Source organism: Typopeltis vanoorti, chromosome 11 (assembly GCF_054136105.1).
Source record: "Typopeltis vanoorti isolate ZY-2024b chromosome 11, IOZ_Tvanoo_1.0, whole genome shotgun sequence".
Lineage (NCBI taxonomy): Eukaryota > Metazoa > Arthropoda > Arachnida > Uropygi > Thelyphonidae > Typopeltis > Typopeltis vanoorti.
Window position 1 is genome coordinate 117,926,905 of NC_143559.1, and position 15,457 is coordinate 117,942,361.

General features: G+C 35.9%; 1 protein-coding gene and 1 non-coding gene across 2 annotated transcripts in view; one reads left to right on the forward strand and one right to left on the reverse strand.

Annotated features, from left to right (window-relative positions):
• LOC150101984 (uncharacterized) overlaps positions 1-15,457 on the reverse strand; it is a 197,992-nt gene that overhangs the window by 59,410 nt on the left and 123,125 nt on the right. The window contains exons 7-8 of the mRNA XM_090399947.1: positions 13,856-13,979; positions 1,732-1,831 (exon numbers count right to left, since the gene is read on the reverse strand). Coding sequence (XP_090256073.1) covers positions 1,732-1,831; positions 13,856-13,979 — 224 coding nt within the window. The remainder of the gene's footprint in view (positions 1-1,731; positions 1,832-13,855; positions 13,980-15,457) is intronic.
• TRNAS-GCU (transfer RNA serine (anticodon GCU)) lies at positions 10,669-10,751 on the forward strand. The gene has a single exon. It is a non-coding gene; the product is annotated as a tRNA-Ser (tRNA).

Genomic DNA, 15,457 nt, shown 5'->3' on the forward strand with positions numbered 1-15,457 from the left:
TTAGTGATTTTAAAAAGTTCATAATGGACACGGATTCGATTTCTAACCGGAATGGAAACATGGCAGTTATAATAAAGTGATGGATAGAGAGAACAGATTATTTTAAAACTAATATTTTAATATTAGTTTTAAAACTGTTTCAATATTGTTTTGAAATTTACTCCTTATTAGGAAAATCGAAAATGTTTAAGAAATAAATATAAACAATGCCCTTGTAATAATTGCTGGAAATGTCTACGTTCGTGTATACTTCCAGTCAACTTAATAATCGTTGAATTGTTCTTTCCATATTTAATATTTAAATTAGGAATTCCAAGCATGCATGAGGATATTTGCCACCTTCTTGCTTTAGGAAATTATTTTGAAGTCTATGATTAATTTCGCATTTAATAACTATTTAATGTCAAATTCTCATATACACCATTAAGTCATCCAGTTTCCACACACAGCATTCTTTTTTAACGTGAATCCCACCCATGAAATGTTTTATAAAATTATCGTATACTAATAGATGCAAAGCTCCAGAAATCACACGTGGAACTTTTTCAAGCCACTTCACGTTGGTGTATGTCTGCAGGTGTCGGATGAAATTCATCCACCAGCTGCAGACATACACCGACATTTATACCCCATATGGAATTCAAACCTAGAGTGTTAGTTAGAGAAGCTCTCGCGTTACCATTACAAAAACCATAAATGAAGTGGACGTTAGCTTCCTGCTCGCTTGAAATCTTAGCCGGCATCTTTTCAGTAAAAGCACGCAGCTAAACCGTCAGTCCAATAACACGAAGGATGAATAACACAATAACCTAAACTCTGAGAACGCTTGCCAGAACTATACTACTTAACTAGACTACAATCCGTTCCCAGTCCAACAATGCAGTTATTTGTGGCATAACATTTATTAGGAAAAATTAATACGGCAGATTTTTCATAATATTTCTTATACATCGAGGTAGTATGTATAATCTAACAACAACAACAACAATAATAATAAACTAATTCCGGGTATCTTCCATATAATAGGGACCATATAATGATGCGACTTTTACGCACGCTATCCGACCGACTTGTCGCAGAGCCTGATGTACGGGGGAAAGGTATTTTTTGTGCCTGTAGAAATGTGTGTGTGTGTGTTCTCAGTGCCGATTCTGCCTGTTCTGAGGGAAGAAAAACCCGAGTTTCCGAACCTCCCCGTATGAGACTGGCTAACTCACCTTTAGTCGAAAGAGAAGAGATAAAGGTTCCTCACGCCATGGACGAGAATCGAACCCAGATTTTCCGATAAGATGGCGCTCCGACTGAGCTACGGCGACTCTCTCACTGCATTGCAGATATGTTCGATAAATCGAATCTAATTTCCATAAACAAAATACGGAGCATATATGCTTCATAAATTATTCTTCTACTTCGTAATGGTTTATGGAGTACAGGAAAAATACGAAATTAATGGTATTAGGGATTCCTTAATTGCATAGTTTGTCTTACATTTTTTAGTGGAAACGTAATTCTTTCAACACGTCAGTGATATGTTAACATATAATAAAAAAGTTATATTAAAAAATTTAATTGACAATAATAATATTGCATAAGATTATACTGTTTAACTGCCAATAAGCTATTTTCCATGACAATGACTGTTTTTATATTCATCTAATTTTTGGCTACCCAGTATTTGTAAGATTAATTTTAATTATATCTGCATAAATAATAAGCGGTTTTATATCTTACCTTCTGGACAAAAGACTTTATCGTGAGGATAAATAACATCAATGTTCACACAACCAAGTTGTGCCACGTATTTGTTAACTTTGCACTCTTCAAGACACATCTGGAAAACAACAAAAAAGGATATGAAGGAGAAAAAAATCGGTAGGATGGTCCACAATAAATTTCAATTTTATTTTTAGAATATAGCTCCCGGTTTTTGTTTTTTTTTTCCCCCACAAGGGGACGTATCTCTAAGAAGGTCTGTGATGAAGTTTCTGACCATAAGAGAAGTTATTTATAATCCGCTGAATAAGAATAAAAACTATAGCAACAGTTCCCTCGGCTCACCTTATCCACAACAATAACAAGGAAATACAATATGAAAATATTTGTAGCGCTCTAAGTCGCACTTACTTCCACATATCCCAAATGATGCATTTTTAGGTTGTTCTGCGCATATCCCAACTTATCGTACCCTTTATATTTCAGCAGCCAGGGGGGCGGTCCTGCTGCATCGAATACCATAGTAACAAATATAGTACAATAGAGTCCAAAACCTAAAGACTAACTACATTTGTAATGTAACCACGTGTATGAAAACATTTTATCCATATGTAGACATAAATTTATTGCCACTACACCTAACGCTTTTGATCCCCTTAGGCGAGGCCATTTGAGGCTTATCTAACTTTTTGGAGACAGAGGGGGGGCAGTTCAGTTTCGACCGGAGGACAATTAGAGATATTGTCCGACCACAGATACGAGAACCTCAGTTGGCTCGGTGCCAAGAAGAATCACTTCATGTTGAAGATGAGAAAGAAATAAGGCGATGTACAAATTGGTCACCAACACGAGAAATCGCGTACTTTATACGTAAAATACGCGATTATATACAGAAACTGTCATACAAGCAAAATAGTTATCACTTTATAAACCACAATATTCATAAAAGAGAAGTTAATTTTCCGATGTGTAATAATAAACCACTCCCCCCATAATACGGATTGATTACCTATTATCGGAATGGATTCTCCTTCTTCTGACATGTGCAGAAGTGTCGAAGGGTCTCGTATCTGTGAGCGTACAGTAGCTGGCCTTATCGCTAACATCGAGCATCCGGTGAAGAGAGGCGGCTGTTAAGTGCTGCCATCTCTTGGGACCTAATCTTAAACTATTGTCTGAGATAGTGTGGGTTCTATGGTCGATTTTCTTGAGTTTATGGGACGAAAACTCTAGTCTCCGGGAATTTCCCGTGCTGGAGATCGACTAACTAAAATGTTCCTCTAGTCGGTGACTACATTTGCACCTAGGTCTTCCTTCGGGAGATCAAGGTGCAAATGTCATGGAGTGCAAACACCACTTCTTCTGAGCTGTACAGGCTCATACCTGATAAATTATATTACACAAAAAATGTGTTATAAATTTCGTACAAATTAAATAGCAATACGTTTTTGGCAAAAGTTAAAAATTTTCGAAGGACATAGTTAAGGAATTACTGTACAGTGCTTACAGAAAATTTTGTGGAGAGACATTTCATTATGGAATATGTCCACCCCAAACTGAGATGAAGCTCTCACAACGTTGTGCCATGATTAGCACAGAGTGATTCAGTTCTTGAAGCAAACTGGCAAACTCCTCCTTCAGAGCAAGGATTAAGGCCTTGTGTGTGTTTTATCGAGGAGAATTTCGAGCAGCAATGCATCTCCCCATTGTGTCCGAAACGTGGTTTATGGAGTAGAGATCTGAGAAGATTGTTGGCCACTCGATTCGATAATATCCTCGGTCTCCAGAAGTATCTCCACTCCTCGTGTTCGATGTGGTGATCCATAAAAATGAACTCTCATACAGCACCACGGAACAATTGAACATGACGTTGAAGAACTTCATTGCAATATCGTTCACCACTCATGGTCCCTTTATCTAGCGATCTAGCTCGGTGTGTCTTTAAGTCATTAAGCATAATGCCACTATACCATGACTCCAGCAGCGCCTTATCTATCCCTTTTAAAAAAAAGTATTTCTGTCGCGATGGTGACAGTGCCACTTTCACGCCAGATCAAGTGTCATCTAGAACTGGAGGAAAGGGTAAAACAACTTTAATCTGTTACAAATTTCTTGTCCAATTTTTATGTATACGATACCACTGAAAACGTTTTCTACGATGACCTGTGGATAAATGGAAGCAGACTTCAGGCCTTCGGGAGTACAGTCTTTGTCACAGGCGTCTTGCCTTAGTTTGTATATCCTAGAATGCAAGCTTACCTGCCCTGGTGCATCGATTACATTTTGCTGTCCTAACCAAAACTCTGTCTTGGTGCTCCGTGGTAGAGCGAGGACAACCTCTATGCAAACGTCTGAAAGCCATTCCATTGTTTGACACGCTACCCAGAGCCTGGACACAACGCTGTGTGAGATTCCAAACTCTCAGACAATACCAGGAATTCTGCAACCTTCATCATGCTTTCCAATAATTCTTCCACGTCTGAAATCATCTAGATGATGTCATTAAGACATTACAAAACATCAAATGTTTTGTAATGTCTTAAATGCAACTTTATTCTTTCACGAAAAGAACTTCCTTCAAACATTATTTCTTAGTACAGCTCTTTGCCTTTTATGCTGTTGAGTGCTACCACGTGATCTCTTTATGCATTATTCGAAAATTTGAATGTATACCCGCTTTCTATTCAAAATCGTCAGTTATACAAATTGCCACACGCTGATTCTTCTGAATTTCGTCCTCAGGTTTTGGACACCAGTGTAGTCTGTGATATGATAGACTCCTCCTATCCCACAAGTTGAATATTTTTTCTTTCTCCAAGCACGTTACATAATGGAAAAGGTCTGGTTTGTTTTAATACTGTTGTTTATCCATAAACATTAATATATATCGAATAAGGGAGACTATATTGTGATTATCAAAATATACAAGAACAGCAATGTAACTTACTCTTGAGTGCTATGAATAGATACACATACCTCTCTGTTAATAGGTCCTCTCCCTCCTCGAGCAGCCCACAACTTATGATAATCTGAGCAGTTGGAATAGGGTGATGGTAATAGGAACAGCTCTTTCTAGAAACAATGTTTTAAGGAATAGGTCTTTAAGGCTGAAACTCTGAAATATTATTTTACAATTTCAAGAGAGTATATATCTAGGAAGACATACCAAAAGATCGTAGAAAGTTTCATTTATTTATTTATTATTAAAACTTCTAGACGTGCGTAAGAGACATAGAGGTAAATCAGTCATGATTTACTTGTGTGCCATTGCTTTTTCCACCATAGCAAAGTTCCGCTAAATCTGGAATAATAACAATAAATAAATGAATAAATAAACAGAAGAAAGTTTGTGATGAGCGGTAGATGGCGTTGTTGCTAGTTGTGTGTAGTAAGGGAGATGGATAGATGTTTGTAGCAGAGTGGAAGGGCTCATTATGTAATGGTGTTACGGTATTATTATTATTATTATTATTATTATTATTATTAATACGTAATACCTCCTTGGAGGTGTTACGTAATAATAATAATAATAAGTTGGAAGCACCTGCTTGTTCTTCAGTTAAAAGTTCATATGATTTCTCTAAACAAAGATCAGAAGTCCAACTTGCCTTCTTTAAATGTATTTGGTAATACTTCCCACGAGAAAGAGGAAACCCTTCTAGGAATGCCAGAGGAGTGTGATATGGGGAATGAACAGCCATTTGAGCTTTAATAGGTTGGGTGTCCAACAGATACTGATCGGCTTCAATATTCAGCAGAATATTTACGCCTGCAAAAGAAAGCCATATTATTACGACCGTTGATATTCACTTGACTATTTTAATGATATTAAATGGCATTTATGCATTGCAATAAATATATATAAATATAAAAATAGAAATAAATAATAAAATAAATAAATATATAAATAAATATTAAAATAACTAAACAAACAAACAAACAAACAAATATGTATATATATAAATAAATAATATATAAAAAATAAAGATTTGCTGGAATCCTAGTAGAAAATAAATACATTTTAGCATACTTACCTCCTGCGGTTGATATTTTTCTTGGACGACGGTTAGGCTGACCAGTAAGCGAAAATAGTGTGTAGCAATTCACCGGAACAAAATTGTAATTTAAATCAGGAACTACCACTGGAGTAACTGTGCTAAAAAATTAAAAAATGACTTATTTTTTATCCCTCAGTGAGAGTTCCATTTAATAAAGCTCATGCTAAAGTACATTAAGAATATCAGTTGGCATGGATGTGTGGATCTTATTAAAATGGAATCCACTACAAAACACAAATAAGAATTGAAACGAAGATAGAAAGATAGAATTGGAATTTGGACAGCATAAGTTGATACTTTATTTTGTTTATTTATATCTGTAAATGGAGTGTATTCTTCTTGGTGGTTTGTCTGTAAGGTAGGAAGAAAATATGTTTTAGGGAGGAAACATCCTGCCGCGTTCAAATCACTAAAATCATTAGATTGATCATCCATTGAGCGTTCGCATGGAAAATGCATTATGATATTAGTCAAAAATACATTGCGTCACAAAAATGAATCTCTAACATCTTTTATTCTGTAAAGGAATTAGATAAAACTTCTTTCGGTGCTAATCAACTTTTGGAAATTTGTAGGCAGCTGGTCTCCATTCCTATTCGTCACCGCTAGTTAAGATCAAAGCTACAGACGATTTCAAGCTTCGGGGTAGGAATAACGACGAAAGAACATCCGCCATACAGTGTTTCTAAACTCTAATTGGTATGTTATTATCTCAAATAGTATGCGCTATACTGTCGGCTTTTCTCAAAGATTTCAAACCCGAGATTCCGAAAGAAAAAAAAAAGAAATCTACTGGTCTGTGCGAAAAAGATACCGTGTTAAGATCTATTTAAAATCCTATCAGTATTAATAACAAACATCTGGTCACTAACATAAAACATTAACTACAAGGTATGGGAGACGATTACCTAAATATTAACAATAAAAAATTATAAAATGTAATGAATGTATTTTATGTTATTAAAATGAGATATGACTGAATTTTCATCATACCCGAATTTGAATAATTAGCCATTAATCAAAATAATAAATCCGCTAATACTTTTATTTCCCAAACGGAACGGGCAGGTGCATTTAGAATTAACTTTTTGGAAACTGGTGGGAGAGGGAAACAGCCAATCTCCATTATTAGCCAATCATGATAGCTGGCTTATGACTGTAAATGATTTTTAATTGCCATCCAGGGAAGATAATACGGTAGTCAACTGCCGCCCTCTCGTGGTCCCTAACCATAACTATAAATTTTCATTTTGTTTATTTCTTTTTTAAATTTCAATACAACAATAACACGAAAAATTGCAAAGCCTATCAGATGTACAGATAAATAATTAGGAACAGAGAGATAACTGCTAGTTTTTTTCTTCTTCTTTGTAACCGTATTTTTAACGATACTTAAAGAAAACCGTAGGATGAAGGATATCCTTCACTCTCCCCTCTCTCCCCTAAAAAAGCAAGAGAAATGCGAATGGTGGAAAAAGAAAAAAGAATGTTTAGTGAGTGGGCTCGATGGTCCTCTTCTGGAATTTTCTGAAGATTTTTTTTAGTATTTAATGCGGAAAAAATAGTCTTAACAGTATTCTGTAGGAGAATATTTAAAATGAATGTAAATTATGTGGTTGCTTAGGGAAGTAGCACCATCTTGGATGGATATGTGGATGATCTTTGCAACTGAGGACCTCAATATTTATCAAACGTAAGGGTAAATGAAAAAATCAAAAATTAATATATTTTGGAAAAAGAAGAAAAAGAAATGAAAGCACAAGGCTGTTCTGAGATGTGAGAAAGTTATTCTGTAGCATAAACGGCCAGTTTTTTATATTCTCTAAGGCAGCTAATTTGTACACTTCTTATGACCGATAAAACATTTATTAAAAAACTAAGAAGCGAAATATGCACTACATCTTCGTTCTCTTTAATCTACATCGAAAGATTGGAAGAACATTAAAAATACAATTAAATATAATTATCAATTATTTTACACTCGTTGCTCACGATGGCTATAAATCCTTGATATAGTCTTCACTAAAATTAATGACTTAACTTAAAAATAACGACTTAGCTAGCATATATAGAGAGAGAGCACTGAGAAGTACCTTTTTCTATATACTAATGCCAGGAGCATTAGAAATAAAGGGAATGAATTATAATAAATTTAGTTTAATTCTTTATCCAGGTGTGAGCAAACAAAGCTTGCGCCTGAAAATATCTTCAGGACTGAGGTAAGGTGGTGAAACACCAGGAAACTCCGAGCAAAGGTGGACCAAGCTCATGTCACTCCTTGTCTCAGTATCTCCCACCATGCAAAGCCCATCTCCTTGCGGACATGTATAAAGCTATGCATTGAGGGAAAGGCCACTACCCAGACCGGTTTCGACCTTTATTGAGGTTTCGTCATTGGGAGGCAGACCCAGAGGTGGTGACTGGTGGATGAATTAGTAGCATTGATTGATTCAATCTCTGTTAAAATTATTGGTCTTAGTGAAACATGGTTAACAGAGGATGATGTCAAGACATCATCCTCTGTTAGCCATGGTGGATATACTATTTTCTGGAGGATATTTGATAGAGTACCACACGATAAACTGATATTTAAGCTGCCAAGTATTTAACCTTCACTCCACTCCACCAAAATCTAGCCTTCACTAAATATTTGGTGGAGTGGAGTTGAGTGGTGTGGTGCTGGTACCACTACTCTTCGACCTTTATATCAATGATATTGTCATTGAAATTAAAGGAGACATTAAGTTGTTTACGGATGACATGAAGCTGGGGAAGGTTATTGAGAATAATATTGATGTAGTAGCTTTTCAGGAGGATCCGAATAAGCTGGAAGTGTCGGTATATGAATGGAGATGTCAGTTTAATGTAGCTAAATGTAAAGTTTTGAATTTTGGGATCTGCAAATGTGATACTGCATACTCTATATGTGGAGATATGAAAATGGAGGAAGCACGGGATCTCAGAGTTATCGTGGATCGAAATTTGAAATTTAAAGGACATGTTGCAAAGGAGATTGAGACGACTCAGAGGACTGCTGCTAAGACGAAAATTAACCGGCAGAGATACAACGGTAGCGATTCCATTGTATAAGGCCTTGATCAGACCATATCTGGACTGACGTACTCAGATGAGCGCGGTTGTCCAGATGATCTGTAGAGTTTGGCTTAGAGAAGGCGAAGGGATGATATGTTTCAGATGTTTAAGCTCTTGAGAGGTGTTTACTGGATGAATACGAGAGAGATTTTTCAAACAGTGGAAAGTAATAAAGGAGCAAGAACTAAAAGCCATCCTTGGAAATTGCGTAAGGAAGTTGGGCAATTGCTATCTTATTCACCGCAAGGAAATTGTGGTGAATAAGATGGCGAGACTTTTTTTCCAAGTGGAGAATGGAATGCATTGCCTATGTATGTTGTGAATGCTAAGAGTATGAATGAGTTTACAGGCAGGACAGAGTTTCTGCAAGTTTGTGGACTTTTGTAATCGATGTATACTTATTTCACATTGTAATGTGACACAATGTATGCTTCTTATATAATGTATGTAATTGTTAATGGTATTGCCACCCTCTCCCTTTGACTCCACGAGAGTTGATTTAATAATAATAATTACTATTAATCATGACGATTCTATGTCATCATGTGACACCTCCAGGAAGTCCAAAGACTCATCGCGGGAGAGTGTGCCAACAGCATCGAACGATTGAATCCCTTCCAACTACTAACTGCGCTCAAACTTGCTTAACTTTTTTCGTGAGCCATTACTACCAGAGGATCTAATAATAAAATTTGAGTACATGATGTCACATTAGTATCAATAAAAACAGTGTGCGCAAATTTATTGATATCGAATCCGAAAAATAAACTTCAGCGACAGAGGAAGTAGTGATCAGGAGAAAGCTGTGACTGCTAACAAAGAGGATGGATGACTGTAAAATTTAGACATCGACGAGGATGGGATTCGAATCGACGCAGGGAAACCGCAAAGGATTAGCAGTCCATCGCCTTAACCATTCGGCCACCTCGTCAATCCGATAGCAGAAAATCTCTCCTATACATGAAATTATAATAAACATTTGAATGATTAATCGACTGTTAATTTTGGTGTAAGAAAGCAATAATAAAAAAATTCAAAATATAAGAAATGACAATAAATTAATAAGACAATTTTACGAATATTAAAAAATATATACAACAGAAAAACAGCCTCAGTAGCGCAATTGGAAGATCGACGGAACATTCCTATTTTTAACTTATTTTTTTGTTTGAGCAGTAATCATCATTATTAGTATTATCATTATTATTATTACTGTGTGACACCTCCAAGGAGTCCAAGGACTCATCGGCTGCACATAACTTTGGGACTGAATTTTCACGTACGCTAGACACAAGTTACAGCTTATGGCTTCACATATATCGAGGGGCTCCCACATCAGACTAGATAACCTAAAATTTTATTAAATTATATTTTATATATTATTTTTTTGTAATTTTTTATATCACAAATATAAAATGTATTCAAAATAAATATTTATTAATGTTAATATATTTAATAATAGCTCTTTATATTATTTAAATAATATAAAAATATTTATGGAGTTCTTTATATAATTTCTAGAATTTTTTTTTTCGATTGAATTGGTGAAATGACAATAATTTATTATAAGCATGTAAATAAACCTTTAGTCTTTAAGCAAAGCCGCTATCGTATTTCAGAACGAATACATAAAGAGAAGTAAATCAAAGATTGTATCAGAATTCGATAACAGATGGTTAAGAGACCAAACTAACACTTTTATAACTGACACTTACACCAATGTTTACTTAAGGATGAAAATAATACTGGCTCATTGAATAGTCGAGGTCACCAATTTCCTGGTAACAAAGCTATACTTAACGCTGACGAGGTGGCCGAGTGGTTAAGGCGATGGACTGCTAATCCATTGGGGTTTTCCCCGCGTGGGTTCGAATCCCATCCTCGTCGATATATTTTTTTAAAAACAAAAATTCCCGTAGTTCACTTCTTTCATGTCCTCATAAATCTCTCCAGTCTCTCTGCCTGGTCTCTTAATTATACGTATATATTATTTTTATTTTTATGTTTATTCTCCGTATAGAAATTTTTTTAAAAAATATCTTATATCACTATAGCTTTGCAAATTAATGAATAAAATAAAATAAAATAAAATTGACATTTGGTTTGAATCACTGCAAGAGGACTTTTACTAAACGTAGAAGTTGAGAGAATGAAGAAGATGAAAGACAGCATGCAAAATGACATTTACTGGTATGACAATAGTATCTTTTTGAATATTTATATACTCAAATTATGACTTTTACACATGCCGTAGTAGGGGAAAAGAAATTAGCTTGCTTCTTAGTTATGAAATATATCTAACATAAAAAATATTTTAAAAAATGTCGAAATAAGTTTCATTGCTATTCCTTTGGCTAAAAATAATATTCGATAGAATTCCATTGCTTGTGAATAGACTTTTATTTAAATTTTACGAGTTGAACTATTATTATTATTATTATTATTATTATTATTATTATTATTATTATTATTACACTTCGTAAACTCTGTCCAAAAACTACAAGAAACAACCTTTCCTTACACAAACGAACATTCTCCACTAGGTCTACGAGCAACCCAGTCGATGTGGTTCCCCACAGCTAAAAAAGAAGAACTATCACTGGCAATTCAACAAATTAACCCTAACAAAGGACCGGGGATAGACGGAATCAAACCAAAAGACATCAAGAAACACTCAACCAACCTTCTTCCAGTTATACAAAAACTGTTAAATAAAATCTTCGAAACGGGACACATACCTGAAACACTGAAGACTGCATTAATCACACCCATACACAAACAGGGAAAAAGAAACATTATAAGTAATTACAGACCCATCGCCACGCTGTCTGTAATCAACCAAATCATGGAGCGCATCGTGCATCAGAAACTCTCCACATACGGTGAAAAATTTCAAATCATACCCAAAACACAATATGGCTTTCAAAAAAATAAAGGAACAGCAACACTCCTGGAAGATTTCACAGATCTAATAAATGCTGCATTGGATAAAAAGAGAATAACATTAGTGGTATTCATTGACCTAACAAAAGCATTTGACACACTAACACACAAAACCTTGTTAACGAAACTAACCCATATCGGAATTGAAGGTCGCCTACTCCAGTGGTTTAAAGCATACACGAAAAACAGAAAGCACATCACACGCATAGGATCAGCATACAGCAAAGAGGTACATGTAACCTGTGGAGAACCGCAAGGAGCTATCCTATCTCCCATTCTATTTAACATATGCACACGCGACATAAGCCACCTTCCCCTAAAACGTAAAATCCTCCAGTACGCAGACGACACAGAGAGAAAAAAAAATAACCCTTGCTGCTCCCGTATGAGATCGGCTAACTCATCATCAATTGAAAAAGTCCACATAAAGATTCCCCCTCGTTACGACGACAATCGAATCCAGGTCTTTTCCATTCGAAGGAAGCAACGTTCCGCTGTTCTTCCAATTGCGCTACGGAGAAGCCATTGTTATTATACACATCAATTTATAACTATAAATAATAAAAAAAGTAAACGTTTAATCCACTGAGATGTATTTCTGTGTAATTTCCGCGAATTATAATGAAGGTAGTTTATTCCAAAAATAAAGATGAGCGAAGAAATAAAAAAAAAACAACCATCAGGTAATGAGTCTGGACAGACGAACTTATCTAAAAACTTAGTTTTTAAAGAACTGCTGATGGTTGCTTTTGGACATATTTTTTACGTATAATGTAATTTTTTTTATTTTTAATTGCTATTTCATGATTCTATATTCACCTGCAGTCCTCTACTTCCATGCGATCTACAAACAGAAAGCAGATGTTCATAAGAAACGAGAATGAAGTCGCATATTTTTGAAGGATGCTTCTAGGGATGTTCTGGAGCTTTTCGATGTTCTTTATTGGAAACTGTAATTGAATAAATAAAGAAAGAATTTATTTTATCACAATAACTAATTATTTTCTGTTCATTTATAAAAAATATTTTTATTTAACTCATAATCATGACAATATTCACAATGATTCGATTAATGGACAACTCCTGTTGAGGAAAAAGAGGGCGTTAGTATAGATTTTTTTTTTTTTTTGTTTAATGCAGTCAACAATACGGTGATTCTAAGCACACTTCTTGGGCGGACCAGAGATCGACTAACTCTTGTGAATCAGTCAATAAATGGCTTTAAAAAAAGTTGTAGTCGACGACAGAAATCGAACTCACAGCGGGTTATCGTTCATAAATCCACTACCGAATGATATTCACATTTACATAGATTCGATTTCTTTTCGAAATTATTTTCATTATTTAAATTAAATTTCTACTTTAAAAAACACTATTACCCTATAAGGAGTAGGCCAGGCCGTTTTAGTCCTATCTAACTTTTGGAGACTGAGGGAGCACTTCAATCCCGACTGGTATCCAATCAGAAATAGCAGGCTAAAGCTATCACTCATTATACATAGCACCGGTGAAGAGAGGCAGCTGACAAGTGCCGCCATCTCGCGGTCCCTAATTCTAACACTATGTTCAGTGTCTGAAATATTGTGGGTTTCACGGTCTATTTTCTTGAGTTTATGGAACGAAAAACCCGCTTGTCCGTACCAGAGATCGACTAATTCTCGGGAATCATCTGATAAAAGCGTTTTAAAAAAATTTCTAGTAGGCGACGAGAATCGAACTTACGGTGGAAATCATTGTTGTGGATGCTAAGCGTCACTTCCACTGAGGCACACAGGCTTATGTTGATGAATATTTGACAAGTTATAATTACAAATTGATAATTTACGTTTTTATTACCTAACAAACAGCTACTTTCACGAACGATAGTACAAAAAAAAAGCATTTGGAAAAGATGAGTCAGAAATGTTTTTTTATTGATGTATACTATATTTTTCATTCCTATTACTTAAGTGGCATATAGTGACTGAAATTATTGAAATTTATTGAAAAAATTATTATCATGATTAGGGATTACAATTGTACTCTATTGAAAATCGAAAAATACTCACACTGTAAACTTCCTCCGGTTCTTTGAACCAACAGTAACGAGGAGCTTCTTCACAAAAGGCTGACACATTCTTCTCCTTCACGCATAAATCAGGAAAATCGGCACAGAAGGTTGATTTCCTTAACCTAAAGCGTTAATTAAAAAAAAAGTTACGAAAAATTTTCGATATACACTATGTTGACAAAAGCATTTGGATACCTAGTTGTGGTCAAAAACATGTGATTTAATTACATTTCTAGTACTGAGAGGAACCACCTTTAGTCTGATTGACAGCAACTACCTTTCAGGGCGTGCTTTCAACCCATTCTGATATATCGCAACAAGAATAATCTTTCATTCCTTGCACAAAGCTACCACAGTTACTGACACTAATGACAGTCAGTGCGGTCTAAAGCGAATTCGGTGTTCTAATTTCTCCCAAAGATGATCGTTGAGGTTGGGACTCTGAGCCGACAAGTCCGACACTTCGATGTTGTTTTGTGGAAACCAATCTCGAACACGCAGTGCATGGAGCAGTGCTGAAATATACAAGGGTCACTGCCAAAATATTTCCACACCCACGGAAGCATGAAGTTGTCCAGGTAGCCATCAGATGTTATGGTTTGGGGCAAGTCCATCAATGGACCAAACCTCATCCAACTGAACATTCCACACCATTACTGACCCTCCACCAAACTTGACAGGTGGAATGATGCAGTCCTGCTGGAATCGTTCCCGGGTAATCTCCAGATACAAAAACGGACATCAGAGTCAAACATTTGGAAGCGTGATTCGTCGCTCTACAAACCCCGTTTCCAATTATCTACAGAAGTCCAGAACGGTGTGAAAGACACCAGTCCAAATGTCGTTTGGAATTGGGGGAGGGGAGGTGGCTTGTTTGCAGAAGCTCTGCGATGGTAACCTAAAGCATGCAACTCTCTGCATATAGTTTAGCGTTGAGAGATGTCCCTGCAGAATTTTCAGATTGATTGAGAGTTCACTGCTGATGTGCGGGATGCTCGAAAATTCCGAGACAGAGCTAGTCGATCTCGGTTACTAATTGTCAGTGGCCTCCGAGAGCGTTTTCCTGCTGTGGTAGTGGCATCATCAACCTTCCATCTATTAATGACATAAGCATCGGTGGTTTTTGGTATGAGAAGGATAGCAATGTCACGAACAGAAAGAGAACTGATATGACACCAAGATACCATACGACAGTGGAAGTCTGTCACATCCTGCCTTTTTTTTACCAGACTTACGCAGATACTCCCTGAATATTTGTATGTGGTAGGATCCGAAATTTGCATAGTTCCAAATACCTTTTGTCAACATAGTGTATATTTATTTAAAAGAAGTACAATATATCCATTTTTCTTTTAAAATCAACATAATCAATTTCCCGATATGTACCTTCATGGGCGCAGGATATCATCACAGTAACACAAGCTCTAGTCAGCACTTTCTTGCCAGATTAAAGTCCCAAATAAAATGGTGACATCTTATATTTTCGTCTAAGGCACTACTAACGGCATCAATCCAACTAGATCTTGATTGTTATGATCAAAGTCTAGGTGTGTGTGTGTGTGTGTGTTTTGCGTTTACCTCCCAACAGCAACCCTACCAG